This window comes from Lonchura striata, chromosome 8 (assembly GCF_050655825.1).
Source record: "Lonchura striata isolate lonStrDom1 chromosome 8, ASM5065582v1, whole genome shotgun sequence".
NCBI classification, from domain to species: domain Eukaryota; kingdom Metazoa; phylum Chordata; class Aves; order Passeriformes; family Estrildidae; genus Lonchura; species Lonchura striata.
Window position 1 is genome coordinate 22,748,131 of NC_140710.1, and position 18,031 is coordinate 22,766,161.

The 18,031-nt window shown below is 40.6% G+C and overlaps 2 protein-coding genes across 14 annotated transcripts in view; one reads left to right on the forward strand and one right to left on the reverse strand.

The window, feature by feature from the left end:
* Positions 1-102: 102 nt before the first annotated feature.
* Positions 103-18,031, reverse strand: part of LOC146766775 (uncharacterized) — an 87,226-nt gene continuing 69,297 nt past the window's right edge. The window contains exons 7-8 of the mRNA XM_085586029.1: positions 3,165-3,316; positions 103-453 (exon numbers count right to left, since the gene is read on the reverse strand). The gene's annotated coding sequence lies outside the window, so the exon portion shown is untranslated. The remainder of the gene's footprint in view (positions 454-3,164; positions 3,317-18,031) is intronic.
* KCNT2 (potassium sodium-activated channel subfamily T member 2) overlaps positions 9,337-18,031 on the forward strand; it is a 114,208-nt gene continuing 105,513 nt past the window's right edge. For 3 of the 13 annotated variants that reach the window (XM_021525065.4, XM_085585964.1, XM_085585963.1), the window contains exon 1: positions 9,422-9,595. In XM_021525065.4, the coding sequence (XP_021380740.3) occupies positions 9,501-9,595 (95 nt within the window). In that variant the 5' untranslated portion in view covers positions 9,422-9,500. Of the gene's footprint in view, positions 9,596-18,031 lie in introns of all 13 variants that reach the window. The other 10 variants (XM_085585966.1, XM_021525067.4, XM_021525066.4 and 7 more) reach the window with 6 other exon arrangements.

The window sequence follows — 18,031 nt, forward strand, 5'->3', positions numbered from 1 at the left end:
AACCTTGCTAAATGAATAAATAAACAAATGCCTGGCAATTTAGGTTGACACATTCCTTTCCCTGTGGTCTGCTCCTTTCTACATCACACTTTTTTTCCCCCCCATATTTATCCCTTCCATGATCATAGAAGGTTATGTCTTTTGATATCTAAAAGCTGTACAAATAAATTATTTTGCAATTCCTTGTGCGTTTATGCTTAGTTAGGAAACAAATTCATGTTAATTGTGTGCAAAAATGAACTTCTCTACACATATAATTCAAAATATACGTTGCAAGCAATCAAAACAAAAAGGCAAAAGTATAGAGTGACTAAGGGGTTACTCACTGTTTCTTATAGAAGATCACCAACTACCCACAGCAAAGGAAATGCATTTGGTCATATTCCTCATTAAATAAACCCAGGTGATGTTGAAGCACTTCAGTATCACATGAGAAATGATAAGATGGAAGATCTGAAAGGATTGTAACAAAGATAATGAACCTTCCAAAGAAAAATATAAAACTATGCAAAAAGGAACATATATATATGCCTAACAAAGGAACTTCCCATGGGTCTGTGTAAGCAACAGTCTTATCAATAGTTTCATAAAATGTTTTGGCTTCACAAGTGCTCTCTGGTGAAAATGTAGATTATATGAAGAGGATTGCTTGAGACTGAGAATTAGGGAGAAAAAAAAAATGTAACAGTACAAAGTGCTCACAGGAGATGGACATAAAACAGATACAGGCCAGATGCTCCACAGTAGTGTCTGACTAGATGGAGTACACACAGATCCATCTCGTATATGTTCCCAAAAATCCACACAACATATCCTTAAAAATCACTAGCTTAGTTTGTGTGCTGCTATAGGATAAAAATGAGTGTCTACAGAACAGATCTCAAATCAAACCAATCTTAAATGCAATTCTACAGCATTTACAGCAGTTAAAACTTTTTCTCTTCTTAAAATGCAGGTGGAATGTTATTTTTTTAAACTTTGGGCTGTGTTTTCAGTCACCAGTTCTAAATAACGGTCTTAGTATAACTGGCATTCAGCTGTTTCTCCTACAGCAATGACTTCAGAGAGCAAAATGTCTCTTCCTTTCCCTTCCCCTTGACAAATGACTCCTGTGGAGAATGAATTCTCACCATGCTCCATGACCCTGTGATGATCGATCTGCATCCAGTTTGCAGTTACTGGTGCACACCTTATCAGTAAATGGATATTTCATGCACCTGTCAAAATTGCAATTTCTCCAGTTTTAAGTATTAAATAGTCTGATGTGATGAAGCTCAAACTGCTTTTGTGTTATTAATCCACATGTCAAATAATTATGGACTTGAATACAGTCAAAGATACTTTCAGGTACAGCTAAACCACAACTAGAAGGGGTATCACAAATTTCCTGACTGCTCTCTATAAATACAGGCATTGCTAAAACTATTTAAGGTAAAAGATAAGCATGCAAAAACAGATATAAAATGTCTATGAACAAATTTAAACTGAAAATTAGAAGACTCAGCTGGTAAAGCTTTGAAGCAATATTTGTATACACATAACAGAGGCCTATACAAAAAAATCATCTTCAATCACAAAGCAAGAGACCAGACTCAGTCATTTCCAGTCCTGGGTTTGTGATCTTCTTAGGTCATTTATTAAACTTACCCTAGGCAAATGGAAATAGAATCAGAAGCTTAAACTTTCTTTCCTTCCTCACCTCATCCATGGGCTATCAGTTCAAAATTGATTGTCTTTAATTGGGTCTCACTTGGTTTAGCCACCTCCAGTCTCTACCAAAACAGAGCACAGAGACAAACCATGCCTCAGGACTCCTAAGGCAAGGAGAAAAACCCTCATCTTTAGAGTTTACCTCCTACTCATGAGAAAGGCAGAAACGTCAAAGTAGTTATGCAACTAAGAGCAGCTGGATTTCATCTAAGGAAGCAGAGCTACTGTTTTGAGAACTGGTGTGACTGCACTCAAAATACTGCTGTGGACACAGCCAGACAGCCACAATATCACAACACATTCCCTGTGTGAGCAAAACTGCATGTCACGGTGTGCGATCATAGGAAAGTACAGGCTGGAAGTTATCTTGCCCAAAACTCCTCCACAAAGCAAAGTCAGTGTGAGGTCAGAATAAGGTTTTTATTAGTTCCTTACTCAACATGGAGGCTTAACATCAAAGTTCAGAGTGTTTGTCCAAGCCAGAATAATTTTGAGACCAGTGTTTGGAAGCCATTTTGTGTTAGGAACAGAGATCTCAGGAAGTCAATGTATTCTGCAGGGGACTAATGTTAAGTGGCAATAGGAGCTTAGTTAGCCACAGCTGAAATAGCATCTCTGGCCAGTATAATTTCAGCATGTTCTAACAGCATGCTTGCTGTCACACTTGAGTTTAATGACCTCATTAGAGCACACAGAAGAATCAGCCACTGCTTTGCCCAACAATTGTCATGAAAATCTTATCCCACTGTATTAATAGTGAGGTTGTCTTTGCAACCTCAACATTTGTCTCTCCTCCCACTGGTACAACTTCTGTGACTCATGATTACATTAAAACATCACTTAACTGCTACAATCACAACCTAAGGGTGTGACAGGGAAAAAATTCTCACTTGATTTAATTTAAAACAAATCATAATCAAACTGGTTTATTGATTTATTAATAGAATACAATTAACTGGCAATCGCTGGAATATACTTTCAGATTCAGTATGGCCAATACACTGTTAAACAAAATGTTAATCAACACCTAACAAATAAAGAACCATTGTTCACTAATCCCCCAAAGTTCTAATCATGCACACAAAGCTGTGCACTCACCCACCCACAGCTATACTCACCGTTTCCCTCTAACAGGTACTCCTGTAGTAGATGTGGGTACTTATTTTGTACTTTACTGCTCCTTAACACCTGCTAATGCACACGGCAGGGAGGAAACACCACACCCCAGCTTCGAGTCCCTGCCTGTCCCACCTGCCCAATCATTGCCCGAGTTGGATGAAGGCTGCTGGAATGTCCAGAGTTTTTGATGCCAGAGGCTGAATGTACAACAGTGTCAAACCCACCTCTTCTCGTTTTGACCACTTGCTCCATTCCCACTGTTTTCCCTCCTGTTACAATTTCATTTATCCCATACAATTATTTGCAAGATGGTCCTTCCCTTTTTCAGAACTCACCTGCTAACTCCCTAGTGGTTCATCATCCCCTTTAACAGGATCAGCTGTGGCACAGGCACTCTCAGGCACTTTTGGATGCTTGAACTTGCTTTCCTGTCTTAACAGCTGATGCTCTTCAGGCCATTTCATCAAGAATGGGTCATGGGAGCACCCTTGAAAACCAAAACACAATATTAAGAATTGTTTAGGAATATTCCTTCTGCTTCTTCTAAAGTAAATTAGATAACAGCACGTGCTTAGACAGTAGATCTATCGTGTCCAATTCTAAAAGTAATATAAACCCACTTCTGATTACTTGTGTTTAAGTATCACCTCATTCTCCTGCCTTGGTGCTCTATACTCAAAAGTGAAGTGAAAATAACTTGAAAAGGTGTTCTTTGCAAAAAAAAGATGTTCTCCTCCTATATAAAAGCAGCTGTCAGTAACCCTACTTGTAAATGAAGTAAGTCCTCCTACTCGCAGCAAGTGAAGATGTACTGGAAGGCAATTCCCAGGTTATCAGCATTTCCCAGCAGCTTGCTCTCCCATGACGCAGTGCTGCTGCTCTCTTGTTCCTACAGCTCTTTCCAGGTCACCACAGACACCAGAGGGCCGGGGTGCACCAGGCCCAGGTGGCCCTGATGTGTGCACTGTTCCTTTCAGATCTGCTCTCTGATGGTTTAGCACAGAAGAATAAAAGGATCAGGTCAGATTGGATGCCCTGTGTCTCTAACAACTCTAAAGATCATGCTTGCAGTGCAGAGTCCTGCTCACTGGGCTGTGGAAAACACACCTTCTACCAACTAACACTGCAGTTTAATTAGATACATGAAACCACTTTTTTTTTTTTTTTTTTTAATGCTTTCAGTGGAATTATCAAATTTGAAATTCTTCATTTTATTTTCTGCCCCAGCTTTGGAACTTTACAGTGACCTTAAAACTCTGTTCTCACTTTAGGCTATTTCAGTCTGTTACTGTTACTGAATCACTATCAAACCTTTCATGCCAGCAGAACAGTTTGCTACTGCACAGCCATTTAAAAAAAACAGGCATCAAGTGGAAAGATAGGAGGACTCCAAGAACATTTTTTCCCCTGAAGTTTAAACTATTCCAAACATTGCAGCATTGCACTCTGGAAGGTATATCAGACACTAAAATAAAGAGATGTGCAAAATAGACAATAAAAAGTAAATGGGATAAATAAAGATTTAAAGGTATATAAGAATATTAAGACTTGCTTAGAAATAAATAGTCCTAAAAGAACCCCAAACAAAACAACAGCATGGAGCAGTCTGGAGATTGTAAAAATCTATGATTTTTTCCAAAGTTTTATTACATATCAGTAATATTCCCCCAAAGGCTGCACTTTCCTAAAGGACAATTAAAGTCACTGTCAACTCTCCCTGTTACTAGTCCAGCATATGATGAAGCTATCTAGCAAGGAGGTGACACAAGTATTTCTTTCTGCAGAAACTTACTGGGCTACACTGTCATTTTTATGCTATGGTAATACTCAGAACCCACTAAAAATGGCCCTTATCCCCAAAAACCAAGAATCCTGTAAGGTGTAACACTTAAACTAGGGAACAAAAAAAGAACAACCCCAATAAGCTCACTTTGCCCTAACTCTCTAGCAAGTCCTTTTTTAGGAAAGGATGTGAAAGAGAAGAGTGGGATTGCAGTGACAATTCCTTTGCAGCAAGGGAGAAGTAAGAAAATGATGATGCTTTCACATTATAATGTGTGTGAACAGAGGCTGAAAGGGAAAGATGCATGTAATCATCTGAATAGGAGATGACACAAAAGAATAAGGCAGAGTCCATGCAGTTGTTGGAGTTGAAATGGAAATAAACAGCTACTCCTTGATCTAACAGATTTGGTGTTATGGTCACAAAAATGGAGAAGATAAAACAGGCTGCCCTTACCCAGCAGTAACTGACACACAAAATGGGCCTAAGAAATTGTGTTTTAGATTACATGAAGAAAATGTGCAAGAACAAGATATTGTGGAGGTAAGGATCTAAAAGGACCATCCCGAAATGCTGTGGGCTCTACAAATGTAGCACTGCTCAGCAACATCCCTCCTCTTTCCATCAGCCCCAACAAGCACAAATACTGGGTAAAGGTAAACAAGAGGCTATAGAACTTCCAGGGCATTTTGCCCTCCTCCAACTCAATGCCCCCTTTGGCATTCTGGCCAAGGTCCATTAGTGATAAGGATTATCAGTGTGCAGTAGTTTTAAAAATTCAGAAATACAGTCAATGAGTTTAAACCCATTCAGAGATTCACTGATGTAGTCTTTAGTCCTACACTCCACATCATTAAATAACAATCCTGTAACAAGGTAGGCAAACAGGGAATGTCCTCAAAACACACTTCTCACCAGTTTTTGCTCCTGATTTGATTTAACCTCTCAGATCCATTCAGATTTCAGAATGCTGAGACTCAGTCTAGAACAGCCAATTTTAGTCCAATAAGGCACCTGTACTTCAGATTTGAGATTGCTTTTGCAGTTGATGGTCTGAAAGCCCCAGGGGAAAAAAAGATGGTAACTTATTTCTTTAAAAAGTAAATGATATTGTTTTCTAACTGAGAAGTATACCTTTCTTAATACTGAAATTCAGTTTTCTGATGTAAGAAATATTTATCAGCAAGGACTCTTCAGACTTCCATCTAACTACTTTTTAACAGATATAGTCATGATGCTTTTTCTACAGAGTATTTTGGAAATGAAACTGCAGCCTAAGTAAATAAAAGATTAATGAAGTACAGTTTACTAATCTAAACCCCAAATAATTTTTGAACTCTGAACGCTAAGTTCCTAAATATTCTATTCAGCTCCCAAAGGTGCAGAACTGTTCCATAGACTGCCAGCACTGACAGCACTCCAGTTCTCTGTTCTAGCCTTAAACCCAAAGCCACACAGACACACCTGAGTGAGAACTGATAACCTGGCAGAAATGTGAGAGTTCCAAAGTTCCCAATAGCAACACAAACATCCTGATGCTTCTTAATTATGGGGAAGAAAAAATAAAAATTATGGGAAAACTCAAAATTATATCAATTGATGTTTTTTAGCCAACTAGTTTTTCAGCCTGCCTAACCCTTTAGTAACACCAACAGACAAATAAAAAATAACCACACAAAATCTGCAGGGAGGGAATTTCCACTGACCACTTTCCACTGCAGCCCAGACTTCACTTTACAGTAAGAGCCTTGTGCATGTTTGCTGAGTTACCCGAATGCCATCCAGACAATACCAGACTATCTTCCTTGAAAGGACACTAAATACAAGTTACTCCTGTTACAGAACTCTTTAAAAGGATTTCTGTGCATTCACCTCAAATGCCTCATCCTTCTTCACCTTTTTGTTTAAAAAATTTGTATTTACCAGTGTTCTTTCTTCCCCAACCCTCAAACTGTTATTTAGGAGAAGAAAAACAATGGTTGGGATAATAAGCTTATCAGCTGGGGATGACAAGTCTCTGAGCCATGGTAGACATTCAAAAAGCAATGGAGGGAACAAGGCAGAACTGTGTCTGGCAGGACTATTTCAGCACATCAATGCTGAGGACCAGCAACACATTCAGAAATTGGAATGGAGCAGTTGAAGATGGCCAAGATGCTTCTCTAACTCCCTTCAATAAAGTTTGGCTTTGTTTTACCTGAATAATTTTAGGTATCAATACCATCACTAAAGAATGTCCCAGTGAGTGTCAATAATCAAACTGATTAAAGAGAACCCTGCAAGCATTTTGAGCAAAATATCAAAACCTAACCTGATAATTTGATTTACTTTATTCCAGAAGATTGCATAATTCAGATTTAGATAGAAGGGCAGAACATCTTGAATTAAGAATAATATTAATAACCCATGTTTCCCTCCATATACACTGCAATTGCTGAAAAAGTCCAGAAGCCATTTGCATTGCTTCAGTCTGTTTTACCTATATGCCATCAAAAATATGGCAACCTGAAAAGAAAAACCAAATACTTTTTTTTGCTCTTCCTGTACCTGAGTGTGATGCAGGATATAAATCCAGTCTCTAGCAGTAGACTCAGACAGGCATTTAAGAACTGTGTTGCTCAGACTTCAGAGTCAACTACTGAGCACTACCCACCTGTACTCACTTTGACAAACAGAAAATAATGGATTGATTAAAGTCTGTATTCACTCCCTAAGTCAGGATCACAGATGCTTCTGACATTTCTCAGGGCCAGAACTATCCCAAAAGTACAAACCTACATTTGTCCCTGTGTGTGGCTCACAGCTATTCTTTAACACAAACACCTAACAAGGAACACCTGGCCCGAGCACAGTGACCCAGTATAATGAATGGCTCATAACCAGCACCTGTCTCCAAGCAGATGACTCAGTGTCTCTTCTGCTTGAAGACAAAAGTTGCCCAAATGTTTTGATTTACTAATCAGAATATTGGATTCAGCTGACTAAAACTCCCTTTCTGCCCAATTTTATACGCTTAGAGCTTTTCAGAGAAATCAGGCATCATACTGTCAGACATGTAAAAACACATTTTACATTGCAAAGAGTTTCTATTACTTGGGAGCACAGAATTAAGCATCTGTATAAATTGCATGACTATAGCCTCAGTAATGAGTTTGTTTTCTATTAGCTCTGCTCAACTGCTCACCAGGTTGCTCATTTCCCAGTCAGCTATTACCTGTCTGAAGTGCATTTCCATGGTAGAAAAAGAGCAAAAGCTTCTCCTGCTACTTAGCTCTTCAAGTATGAAAACACATGTTAAATTAATCAATTCAGGTGGAAAAATTAATGAGGCTGCTAGAAGATAGAGTAGAAACACCATTAATTTCCCAGCCAGTCTAGGATTCATAGACTTCAGAAAAGGACTGCAGTCAGCCTAACTGCTTTGCTTTTATAACAAAATATTATAACATACAGGCTTCACCCCATCTCACGTTTGGGTAAGATGAAAGATACTCAGGCAGAGAGAGGAAACAATGTGTTCTTACAAGAGAGAGCTCCTTTATCTGGAGCAGCAGCTGAGGAAGAATAAAGTGGGCAATACATAATAAATATTCTGAAGAAAGGTTTTTTAAAAATTAGACTTTTAGAGAACTCTGACCTCAGAACACAGCATGGTAAAACTGGCAAGAACATTGATCCAGAATAATTCACTATTTTATTTATTTCCTATATCAACCAAAGCAAAGAGCAAGTTACCTTTGAACTCTTGCCACATACGTGCATCTGTTTTGCTTCACCTAACAAGGCTTCCTGAGAAGCACATTGTAAATGCTGAGTGCAGCAAGCTGTGAAAACGGGTAAGCATCATACTCCAGTGATCCCAGATTTTTACAGGGCCTGGGACCAACACTGCAGCTCTCTTAAGAAACAGCAATCACTGAAGCTGTGCTTAAGACCTCTGTGCTAAAGAAGCAAAGAAAGATGCAATGACTGTAACAACAACTAAAGAAGCAAGGAAAGATGTAATGACTGTAACAGCAGCAGAGACAATCTGAGTCCTGAATTGAGCTACTTGTTGGTTACCTGAGGAAATCTTTGCATCACAGCATGGAGCTCAGAGCTGGATACTCAGCAGGGCACATTGCAATGTAATGCACTACAGGGCTGCCCTACTTGAGCTGATCCTGTGAGTCTAAAATACTTTTAGAGTCACACACTTTCAGGCATTACCTGAAAATCTCAACCATGGGAACAGTTCAACTTCTCTGTGGTTTTTCTTTTTTACCGGGCCTGCGCCAGCTGCTCGGTCCAACAGCGATAGGCAGAGGCAGGAGCTGCCGGGCGCTCCGAGGGGCGGGCACTGCCCAGGTGTGCCGGGTTAACGCGGGCAGCGGGCGAGGCTGTGGCAGCCCCAGCCGTGCCCAGACGACCCCGCCGTCACCAACACAGCGGTAAACGCCCGTTCCTCTCGTTTCGGGGCCTACGGAAAAGCACCCCTGAGGCAGCCCCGGGAGGAGGGGAGGAGGCAGGGAGCCGCTCGGGGGGCGAGGCGGCCGCCGAGCCGAGCCCGGCCCGGCACAGCCCTTTGTTGTGGGCCGCGCGGCGCGCTCGCTGTGAGGGTGGGCGTGGGCGGGGGGCGGTCGCGCCGCCGCCGAGGCCGCCGCCCGCCGCCCCCTGCCTCCCCCCGGGGCGGGACTTGGCTCCCGGGGCCGAGAGGCTCCCGCCGAGCCGCCGGGGACCGCGGGGACAGCCCCGGGGCGCCTTTGTGCGGGGCCAGCCCGCCCCGCGCCGCTGCCGCCGCGCCGCTCCTGCCGCCCGCACACGCCCGGGCGGGTCCGGCCGCTCCTCGGGCGGCGCGGCGGGGCTGCCCCTCTCTCCCGGCCGGCCCCCGCCTCCCGCTCCGGGCAGCATGGTGGACCTGGACAGCGAGGTGCCGCCGCTGCCGCCGCGGTACCGCTTTCGGGACTTGCTGCTGGGCGACCAGGGCTGGCAGAGCGACGACAGGTGAGTGCGGGGCGCGGGGTCCCGGCGGGGCGCGGGGCCGGGCGGCGCTCCCCGAGGGCGTTCCGGCCCCGGAGCGCGGCCCCGGGGGAAACTCTGCCGGGCGTGGGGGGCGAGGGCCGGCGAGGGCTGCGCTGCCGCGCCCCGCCCGCAGCCGCGCGAGCCGGGCCGGCGCCCGGGCGGGCGCGGGGCATCCCGCGGGCGCGGGGCATCCCGCGGGCTGCGGGGCATCCCGCGGGCTGCGGGGCATCCCGCGGGCGCGGGGCATCCCGCGGGCGCGGGGCATCCCGCGGGCGCGGGGCATCCCGCGGGCGCGGGGCATCCCGCGGGCTGCGGGGCATCCCGCGGCGGCGGAGCCCGGCCCTGCCCGCGGCACCGCAGGAGCAGGACAGGTAAGAGATGGTGTCCCTGGGAAAGCGCTCGCGGAGGGAGCGTCCCAAACAAAATACGCTTTTTCCATTTGTCCAAAGGCTAATCGCAGCATGCTTTCGTTGTCCTATACCCAGGCTTCTTCACGTGCGGTTTCTTTCCATGCTGGGATCCTAGGCATGGATGCAACTACCATGATTTTATTCCTTTGTGAATTCTTTCAAGTCTTGTCAGCGTCTTTAATCGCACCCGGTAGAAAAAGATTTGTTTGTTTCAAGCCAATGTTTTCCTTAAAACCATAAACAAAGAACCCTTTACATTAAAGGAAACAAGCAAACCGTGTGAATGTGTGTTCAGTTTCAAAATGTTGAATGAACAGCGTTCATGAACAGCACCAGCGTCATTCCACTCTACTGGACCACACAACCTTGTGTCTCAAGAGACTATTACATGATCCCATCTTGCAAAATATGTGTCATATCCACTTTGTACTAACATTCTCTTGTAGTCCAATGTCAGAAAAGCAAAATTGGCAACATATTGGATAGATTTTAATTCAATATATTTGCATTGTCAGAGTATGTCTTCAACTTGGTAGTCAGAAACTTTAGATTTTAATGCTGTTCTACATTGTTCAGATTATTGCTACTTTTCTAAGGAAATATGGATTCTTATTGATAATCACACGATCATGCAAATGTGTAACTAAATGTTACTTTTGTTTAGGAGAATATGCCTTACATTGAAGCAGTTAAACAAATGCTATTTATTCAGACAGTTATGAAATGGTTAATAACATCTTAATATAGTCAAAGAAATGAATGCTGTTGGTTGGAAATGACAGCATTGTAACTACATAATGGAGAGTTAAATAGTATGTTTATCAAAGCGTGGTTTTACTGTTTAAAAAAATTATAAGTATAATGTAATGTAGTCATTACTTCTGATTCTTTGAGATTTTAGAAAATGTAATCTTAGCATGTTACACCTGCATCTTATTTCCTAATGGAATAGGAAAAATCTCCACAATCTTTCTTATTTTAACAACTTTATTTATTTGTTTTGGGGTTTGATGGCTAAAATTTACAAAATATTGTTTGTATACCTTTTTGGATCACTCTGGGGCTTAACACTTTTTCCACCTCTAGTTTAAACTTCTGTCAAGCTCTTCCCAGATGCCAGTTGTTTGACTTGCACTTCGTGAAGTTACCTTCTACAGAAAAAGCATGGTCTGGTCTCAGATAGCAAATGGTGTAACTGCACAACCCAGAGCATCCTTTTAGCTATTGTCTATTTCAGGTCTATCTGCATTTAACAAAATAAAAGTAAATACTTCTTAAAACAATCTTGATAGCAGAATTATAGCACAAAAGTCTTCCAGAGCATGGTTACCATTTGAAAACTGCAGCAAAAAAACTGGTGAAAAATTAATGGTCGATTTTAATTATTTCATTAATATTCCAACAAACATTACAAGAAAGATCTCTGCCACAATCTGAAATACAAAAATGTAAATGGCTTTCTAGATCTTTATATGCTGTCTGTGCTGAGGCTGGGCACAGCTGCACAGTGGTAGGAAGGTGTGCAGGGAATTCCCCACAATGCAAGCAGGATTGTGTTTTACATGAGGCTGTGACAGCAGCACACTCTCCTCCAGCTCTGCAAGTTACCATAGCAGTGTTTTTGGATACCAGCTTTCCAGTAACTGAACGAGAGCCATTCTTGCAAAGATCTTGTGTATTATCTGTTGTTTGTCTGTCCAGATTCTTACTTTCCTGAACTGGAGGCTATCATGTGTAAATACTGAGGTATTCATTCCTTCCTATGTTGCTGGAATATTGCTGCTATCCATTGTAGGAGAAGCATTCATGCTCTGCAAAGAAGTAGTGTCAAGTGGAATATTTAGAATATTAGACATACTTCTAGGAAACTTCGAATGAGAAAGATTGGAGACCTATGGGGACCCTGAGATAAGCTTCTTATTAGTTTGCAATGATTGGTATTACACAAGTATATATTATTTTTGTCAGCTTTATTGTCTTTTCTTTGCACTCTTAGGTAAATGGTTCCTGGTTGGTTTTGGTGAAGCACAGCCTTTGTATTCTATTCTAAGCAGTGTGCAATAGAAAGGGGTTTGTAACCCCTTCAGTTGAATGGATGTCAACTATGAATTGGAATATTTGAATACTGAAACACAGTTAAAGTAGCCTTATAGGAAGGCTGCACATGATCAAGATAGTTCATTTTAGTTATTGGACTTTGGCTGAGATGCTGCAGATATTTTTCTGCGTGTTTCCAGTTCACTGCAACTTTTTAATTCCACTTGCTCTCAACTCTGGCAGTGTGATGTGTGCTAAAGGTTTTCCATCTGTGTGATCTCTGAACTTCAGATCTCTTACCAGCCAAGCTCTGTCTTGTCTTAGTTCCATTCTCTTTTTGCTCTTCCCAGTCTGTTCATCCTTGGGGGATGTTGCTTCTCCTTCCCTTATGCCCTTTCTGGAAAAATGCTATCTTTTTGCTGATAGATGCTGATAACCATCTCCTGGTTTTCAGATGCTTGTTGGTTTTTTAGAGAGGAGAAGAGATGGAATTATTCCTCTTATCTAGGATTCTGTGTCACCAAATCAGTTTTAATAGCATAGAATATACCATTATATCAATATACCAATAATACCATTATATCTCATATGGTAGTATTTAATAATAAACATAACTGAAATTATGTTACTTCTCCTCTTTTCATTGAAGGGTATATCTCTGACATAATCATAGTTCAATTTTGAAACCTTAATGGTTATATTTTTTTAGGGCGAGAGTTTGATCACCTATTTCTTTTAAATGTTCTGTTAATTTATAAAATGCACATGTGCTAAAAAGCGTAGTTGATTGTAACAGAACTTTCATTCAGGAATTTTGTTCTTAGATCTCTACCTGTTTGAAGACAGCTTTCTAATTTATTTTTTTTCTTGGGGACTTCTATAGTGGAGCTTCACTCAGACTTTTCTTTTTTTTAGCTACCTAGTTCATAATCCATTCCTTACCTCTATTTCTTCAATACGGTAACATCCATTTCACTGCTTTTGCATTTCTGTCCCCTCCCCCCAGAAATTCTGCTTTTATAGCTTAGATTCATAGCCAGCCTTGCAGTTGGCTTCAGTAACAGATGGGTTCTGGGCTGTCATCTTCCACAAACCGCCAAATTGGATTGTATATTATTTTTCATAAAAGAAGTTGCTGTGTGCAGAAGAACATGCTGAATCTTTGACAAATGATTTTGTTCAGTAAGAAAGCTACTTCGAATAATTTATTGGCATTCTTGAATTTGCTGAGTGGTTTAGTTTTTTTTCCAAGAAATGAATGTTAAAATCAATTTTGGTTTTTGCAAAGCTTGATTTTCAAAGGAACCTGGTTCCCTTTGAAAACTGGAGATGATGTTTGATGCTGCACTACACTCATTTTATATGGAGAACACTTCTACAAGGCAGTGTGTAAAAGATTAGCCCAGCTAGAGCATGTGTGTGTGTCAAGTGGGTGAATTCTGTGTCAAGTAGGGCAATGGATCACGTTTCCTCTGGCCATGGGAATATACCAGGCACTGCGCTAAGGGTAAAAGAAAAGGTGGGATCCTTGACTTTTTCACTTGTTCTGTAAATATTGCTAATACTCCTTTGTGAAAATTACATTTTGCTTTCATTATTGAAAGTATCTGAAAATGAAACACTGTTTTGATTTGCTGAATATTCTGAGACGTTTATTTACCATCATAATGCAATTTACCTTTCTGTTTGGCTGCTGGGAAATGAGCAGAAATAAAGGGGGAACTCAGTGATTAGCACAATTATTCACCTCTAATTCAGCCGGTTTTCATTAAATTGTGATTGTAATAGTAAACTATGCAATGAAATGTTTCATAACCCTACTGATTATCAATCCTTACTCTTACCAGCTGTGTGGAGAAGCAACACAAATAAAATTAGAAAACACCCTACCTAGTGAAGAGGTGGCACGTTCAATGTTGGTTAGTTGTGCAGAGGAGGACATAAAAGAGGATGTTTATTCCTAGGTTCCCATGTAAGTTTGTGAAAGCTACAATGAAGAGGTTTTTGTGTATATAGTTACCATGTGCTTCAAAACATCCAAACCACACGACGATAGAGGTGTAAAGAAAGAATTCTAAGTTAAAAATGAAAAGCATTTATGTTCTCTCCATATCACTGCCTTTTTATTAAGGCATTTAGTATCTTGCAGAACACAGTTTACCTCACATTTCTTAAATCATTTATGCCCAGACATTTAATCCTTTCTTTAGAAGCTCTTCAAGATATAAAAACTGCATTTGATTTAGTGAATTCTAGCAAGACAGGAATGTTTCCCACCATTGAAGCATGATTGCTTATTCTGATGAACTGTTCAAATTCTCCTCTGCCTGCTCTGACAAAACTGTTTTGAACTGTGCAGGAATGGTTTGGCAGTTGGAGCGTCCAAGGAAACAATATGAACAGATAACTTGTGGGTAGTCCAACCCCCATCTTCAAAGCATCCGATTTCATAACTTTTTTATATGCTGCTGCAAGATATTTTTACAGTTTCAGTCATAGAACAAAAATTTACATTTTCCAATTCTGTAAATTTCTTTTTCTATTCTGTACAGATATAACAAGAACATTAACTGGTACTAGAAATTCATTTCAAATCCTGCTTCTGTATTGAGATTAAAATTTGAGTCATTTTGCTACAGTATATGCTTTAATTTTAAAACTATAGAGCTAAATTTTACCTTTGTGAAAGGACTGTTCTTACACTGAGTACTTATAGGATTACATTAAAATCAGCCCTCCATTCTGGTGTGCTTTCTGCATAAATGCACATTACCACCTATCTGGAAAGGAAGGAGATTCACATAATACAGAACACCTCCACACATCACTTGGACAATTGTATCCTGCTGGCTGTCATGTTGACTGGTGACTTTCAAGGAACAGCTCCCCACTGTAAATCTCAGAAGGCACTTTAACAGTCATTTGTCACAGTGTGAATTAGTGAGTGAAGCCTTCCCTTTGCCTTTCCTTTTGGAAATCACCTGAGATTGTTAAACTAAAAAGGGATAAAAAGCCCACACGTTTCTGATTCAAGTGATTTAAAACAACTGAGTCTAGATTCAACTTGTAAAAAATTCTATTGTAATTTCCTCAAAAGAAAATTCTATTACAATTTCTTCAAAATAATCCTCCTCTTTTCTTCGAGAAATACTTTAGTCAATTTGGGGTCCTCATTTTAGAAAACATGTTAGCTTACAGGAATTCTTTCATTTAACAGAGGCTACAAATAAAAGGACTTGAGCACATATTGTCAAATTTATCTTGCTTTGCCCTTGTAACTACATTTTCAAAACCCATAAAGAGATTTAGAAGCTTAAACTGTAATGTAAATATTTGATTTTGATTGAAATTGCTCAAGATCTTAACAGTCTAATTCTCTGAGAGCAAGGGCTTTCATACCTTGCAGTCAGACTCTGCATAGCAGTAGTTGAAAAGTTTGAGTTTCCCTAAACCCTGAAAAAACTTGCTGTGTGTAAAGGCCAAGCAGTTTCTTGCTGCTTAAAAAAAAAATAATAAAGAAAAGTATTGATGTTTGTAAAACTGCTGCATTTACCACAGCAAGAGGCCTGAGTGTACACAGTTTGGGAGGTTTAGGAGCACAGTCCCAGGAAAGTAAACTTAATATATTTTCATACTCAACAGCTTTCTAAATTTATCTTAACTGGGTCTGTGTTACAGATAAAACACCTGTGTGCAGGGGAGAGGAAGTAATGCTTTGTAGCAGGCAGTGCCATTAGCTTCATTCTAATTTGTGTTTTACCATATTTCTTGCAACAACATTAGAGGCCAAAGTGCATTTTTTCTGTGTTTCTGTATTCCACTTAAACTAGCACACAGTGTGGAACTGGGAAAGGACCTGGAAAGAGAAGAGTAATTTCAGTGCTGCTATGACTGAAAGGAGATACTGGTAACACATCCCAGCAGAAGTTTTATACTGCACAAACCATTTAAGTGTCTCATCTTGAAAACTCTCACAGACCAAGCAGTTTTTCTCCTCTGGGACAACAGGATGCTCAGTTTGTAAATGTACTTGGTACTTCAATCATTACTTAATTATAGATTTATTGCTAAAGCTCTTACTTTTCCATCTACAACTTGACACATACTACTTTACATCTGGCAGACTCTATAATACTCCATGGGGAGCTAAAGCAGTTCTTTCCCTCCTAATTTTATGATTATTATTCTATCACACCCAATGATTAAGACTATTTATTTTATAATAGTAAGCTCTGTGCTGCACTCTGCCTTTCTTTTATAGTGACTTGTCTATAACAAATGGTAGCATTGATTCATACTGTCTTCCCTTTTTCCTGTAACAAAGAAATAGATCACTTGGAGCATCAGAAAAGTCTGCACTTTCTTTTATAGAAAGAGTAAAGTTGTAAAATCTATTTCTGTGCTGTACATTTAGTTTCTAGACTTCACAATCAAAGGTGATTTTATCTTATCTAAATTCTGTCACAGTATGCCCAAATGATTATACTAATCCACGAAACACTTTCAACATGAGTTCTTCACCTTTTTTTCCAAGTAAATGAACAAGTTAAGTCCTTCCTGGAGGCCCCCATTCCATGGTCCCACAATCTGTGTCATTGGAGAGAATGCCATTCAAGAGCTGTAAGTGTTCTGCAGCATTGAAGATTTGGTGCAGAATGCTTTAAAACAGCTGTTAAAGATTTCAGCCTCCCCCGTGCAATCATCTGCTAATTATGTTAGCAGTCAACTTCCTGGTGGGAAGTAGCAATAAAACAGAAACAGTCATTAGGAGACAAAACCCAGTGTTTATCCTCACAGATAAAAACAGTGATATTATTATTTACTCAGAGGTCTCTTGAGGGACAAATCCTGTCTCCACTTGGGGAGATACCTGTTGGGAAGTGCTATATTTTTGTGGTGGAAAGCAGGTTGCCAAGTCTAATTTCTGTGCCTGCCTTGCCAAGTACACCAAGCTATGGAAGATGTGGAAGGAAGGCATTAGATAATTATCAGTGCAAGTTATCTACTGAGGTAGCAAAAAAGAGAAGACTGCCTTCCCCTGTGCCTGGGTGTGACAAGTCTCCTGTCAGATTTAGCCATTAATAACTGCATCTCCAGCAGCACAAGGGTCATGTGCCGGCAGGGACAATGACAGTTTGAGCAACAGTCCTCACTATGGGTTAGCTCTGCCAGGAAAGTCTGGCCCTCCCTCCTAGATTCTGTACCCTGAGTCAAACCCCTTTGGCATTTTGTAAAGAAAAGAGTTTTGCCCTTTAATTTCTATGATGTTAAAATTAATGCCGTTTGCTGTATTTATAACTTAAAGTTACAGAGCTCCTTCACAGCGCAGTGATTGTTAAAATATGTAATAAGGAGTAAACATAGAAAAATAGCCTTGCTCATTTACTGTTCTGAATAACCAAAAATGTTCTAGAGGTTTTATGTTTTTCTCACTTTGTTTTCTGTCGACCTTGTGGCTCAAGAAAACTGCAGTACAGACAAAACCAGGGTTACCAAACCTAATCTTAACCAAATGCCAATGGGAAAAAACCCAAAAAGCTGCACTGCAAATGGAAAACTTGTGGTTATACTTGTCGCTTATGAATAACAGCTGTTGATACACAACATTCTCTGACCCTGGAATGGGATTTAGTTTCTCATCTTCACACCAAATTCAAAAGAAGCTGAGGGCACTGGTCACATATCACTGTTGCCCTGTAGTTCTCACCATGGAGCAGAGACAGCTCTAACAGAGGGACTGAAGGCTGAGCTCTATATTTAGCTGAATGTACCCTTTTGAGAAGTGAGTGAGCTATGTTTTCACTGTGTACAGCAATCTAGAATTTGATCATTGTTCAAAAGGCTTTCAGTTCAACAAATACCTTTTGAAAAGCCATTTTTGTAGATTATGTCCAGTCTTTAATTACTGTTTTGCTCTCTCAGTAGTAATTCAAAGAACATAATACAGACACAAAAAGTGGAGCAGCCTACT